The sequence below is a fragment of the Hipposideros armiger genome, unplaced genomic scaffold (genome assembly GCF_001890085.2).
Source record: "Hipposideros armiger isolate ML-2016 unplaced genomic scaffold, ASM189008v1 scaffold_562, whole genome shotgun sequence".
In the NCBI taxonomy this organism is placed as follows: Eukaryota; Metazoa; Chordata; class Mammalia; order Chiroptera; family Hipposideridae; genus Hipposideros; species Hipposideros armiger.
Genome location: NW_017731912.1, coordinates 272,477 through 276,059, shown reverse-complemented (window position 1 = coordinate 276,059; position 3,583 = coordinate 272,477). Strand labels below are relative to the sequence as shown.

The following is a 3,583-nucleotide window of genomic DNA, read 5'->3' as shown; positions in this document are numbered from 1 at the left end:
AAAAACATTTTCTTTTCATATGACTCAATCTGAAAAAAGTCTTTGAAAAAGTATTTTTGTCCATTTACTTTTGAATAAGTCATTATTTTAGTCACAAATAGTATTTATTTATATCATTTGGTATTTATTTATACCAAATGGTATTTTTTTATACCCTTTATTAGCAAATACAGTTCTTATGATATGGACATGAGCTGAGTGCAGCCTGTCATTTTATAAGTTTCTGATTTATAACTCTCTTTAAATCATCTTTTTGTTAGAAACCAGCCATTATGGTCAGCAATTTGCATAAAGAATATGATGACAAGAAAGATTTTCGTATAAGAAAAGTAAAGAAAGTGGCAACTAAACACATCTCCTTCTGTGTGAAAAAAGGCTGGTATTAATTATCTTTTTCTTAAATAATGTTTCCAGAAGAGTAATTTCCATTTTTAATTTGATTTACATTGTGATGATTTTTCTTTCAATTCCCTTAGGAGAGATCTTGGGACTGTTGGGCCCAAATGGTGCAGGCAAAAGCACAGTTATTAATATCCTGGTTGGTGATATTGAACCAACTTCTGGCCAGGTATGATATACAAAGGTGTGGGACATGTTTACTGTGATTTATATTTTTAATTAAGATAAATTTCTTAATGACAAATTAGGAGTTTGAGTTTAAATTTTATATTTTTTAATATTAAATTTTTATTATAAAAATTGTGATCTTTTGGGCTATCTGTGAAAATAATGTACATAGTAAAATTTTCATAACATACATACAGACACATAGACAGTATTTCTGCTTTTATAATTATTATACTACGTGCATGGGTGATTTGTCCACCAACTGAATGAAAGACAGTGGTATTAATTTGAGGAGATACAGGAGCTAACCTTGACCCTGCCATTGATTAGTCTTTGGTTATACTACTTTCTGGAAAGTTCACAAAACTGCTCCTCTTCCTCCTCTCCCCTTTGCTTACTTCACACCAACCACACTGGCTCATTGCTTTCCTGGAAAATGCCAGGCACGCGCTTTTCTTTGGGTTTTTGTCTTAGCTGTTCCTTATGTTAGTTATTCCTTACCCCGTAGAAATCCAAATGACTACGTTTGCTTACCTCCCTGCCCCAAATATCAGCTTCCAATGAGACCCCTGATCATCCTAGCTAAAATTGAGACTGGCTTTCTCAATCAATGCCGCATTCCTGATCACCCTTCCTGGCCATGTCACTGAACTCTGTTTTTGCCATGTGTGCTTTTTCTTCATCAAAAGCATTAAAAATCTGACCTGATATTACCCTACCTCTAGGAAGGAGTTTGAAGTAATTCACTTGCCACTTCTCCTTTATAATGTAAATTAAGCAAAAATAGTTACTTAAAGTTGATTTGTATTTTTGTAGGTATTTCTAGGAGATTATTCTTCAGACCCAACCGAAGATGATGATTCCATTAAGTGTATGGGATACTGTCCTCAGATAAACCCATTGTGGTCATATATTACATTGCAGGAACATTTTGAAATTTATGGAGCTGTGAAAGGAATGAGTCCAAGTGACATGAAGGAAGTCACAAATCGGTAAAATTAAAAATTTTTTTGTTACCTGGGGAAAGGTTTACATTTCACATTTAAAAAATTTCATAACAGGTGTGAGAAAATGGTCATTACTTTTTCATATATTCTTTACCGAATTATGATAACTATGAAAATAAAAAGATAATTTTTCTATTTCTAATTACAGAATGAATATACCTATAATTGTCATGAAACGTAATTTAAAGTGAACCTTTTCATCAGATAATTTGTTTAAAATGATATAAATTGGAAGTCTAATTGTAAGCTTCAACAGAGTGTTCTAGAAAAGAGAATGTCAATGATCACAGTGAGTATAATACACTCATTTTGTATTGTCTCTTTTGCAGAATAGCAAATGCACTTGATTTAAAAGAACATCTTCAGAAAACTATAAAGAAACTACCTGCAGGAATCAAGCGAAAGGTACTTTTATTAAACCACAAATATGTGTATGTTTTATTGATGGTTTAGTGCCTGATACTGTTATGATAAAATTCCTTGTATTGAAGCATTCCCCCCACTCCATTTTCTTTCCATCTAGTTGTGTTTTGCTCTAAGTATGCTGGGGAATCCTAAGGTTACTTTGTTAGATGAACCATCTACGGGTATGGACCCCAAAGCCAAACAGCACATGTGGTAAGTANAAAAAAAAAGATTCGGTCTTGAGCTATTCCGTATTCTTCTTTCAGCCTTACCTGCAGTGTGTACTATGGATTTTCCTCTTACAGCACTATGAGAAAAAATATGGAGGTAGATCAATAAGAAAGGATCCCTTTTTCAGGTCAGTTAATTTTCTTTTTTCTAAGTTCAATGTTTTTTAGTGTATTTACAGAGTCGTGCAACTATTACCATAATCTAATTTTAGATCATTTTCATCACCCCCAAAGGAAACCTTGTACCCATTAGTAGTTAGTTCCCCATCCTTCCTGCCATACCTCATAGCCCTATATAACCACTCATCTACTTTGTGTCTCCAAATAATAGATTGGCCAATTTTGAACATTCATATAGGTGGAATTATACAATATTTAGTCTTTTTTTGTCTGGTTTGTTTTACTTAGCATGTTTTCAAGGTGCACCCATGTAGCATGTATTAGTGTTTCATGTATTAATTTCTTTTTTTTCTGCTGAGTAATATTACATTGTATGAATATACTGCACTTTATCCATTGATAAGTTGATGGACATTTGAGTTGTTTCCACTTTTTGGCTATTATAATAATGATGCTATGAATATTTGTGTACAGTATTTGTGTGAACATATATTTTCATTTCTCTTGTGTGGATACCTAGGAGTAGATTTGATGGGTCACATGGTAACTCTGTTTAACCTTTTGAAGAACTGCCAGACTGTTTTCTAAAGCTTTTTCACTATTTTACAGTAGTCTTCTCTTATCTACAGGGGATATGTTCCAAGAACCCCAGTGGATGCTGAAATTGTGGATAGTACCCAACCCTATATATACTGTTTTTTTTGCCCTATACATAAGTATCTTTTCACTTAATGGAAGCCCTTTATGGCTTCTCTTTGGCATGTCTGAATTGCCAGCATCACTATTCTTGTGCTTTGGGGCCAAAGCACTGTGATACTGAAATAGTCCATCTGATAACTGAGGGCTACTCAGTGACATAACGAGTGCTGGACAAAGAGATGATTCAGGTCAGGCGGATAGAGTGGGACAGTTCAAGATTTCATCATGCTAATCAGAACAGTATGCGCATCTTTTCATGTGCTTTTTGTCCAGTTTCATATTTTCTTTTGAGAAATGTGTTTGAATCCTTTGCCCATTAAAAAAAAATTGAGTTATCCTTCTATTCTTGAGTTGTAAGAATTCTTTATATATTTTGGATATAAGTGTCTTATCGGATAGATTATATGATTTGAAAATATTTTCTCCAAGTCTGTGCATTTTCTTTTCACAGAGTATTTTAAATTTAAGAAGAATTATTTATTGAAATATAGCTATTGGTACTAAGTTGGTTTTGAATTTCTTTTTTATATTTCTTACATATTTATTTATTTCCTG

The 3,583-nt window shown here is 33.0% G+C and overlaps 1 protein-coding gene across 1 annotated transcript in view; it reads left to right on the top strand.

Annotated features, from left to right (window-relative positions):
* ABCA5 (ATP binding cassette subfamily A member 5) overlaps nucleotides 1-3,583 on the top strand; it is a 92,436-nt gene that overhangs the window by 75,029 nt on the left and 13,824 nt on the right. The window contains 5 exon segments of the mRNA XM_019623806.1: nucleotides 261-375; nucleotides 477-568; nucleotides 1,384-1,559; nucleotides 1,904-1,979; nucleotides 2,098-2,192. Of these exon segments, the coding sequence (XP_019479351.1) occupies nucleotides 261-375; nucleotides 477-568; nucleotides 1,384-1,559; nucleotides 1,904-1,979; nucleotides 2,098-2,192 (554 nt within the window).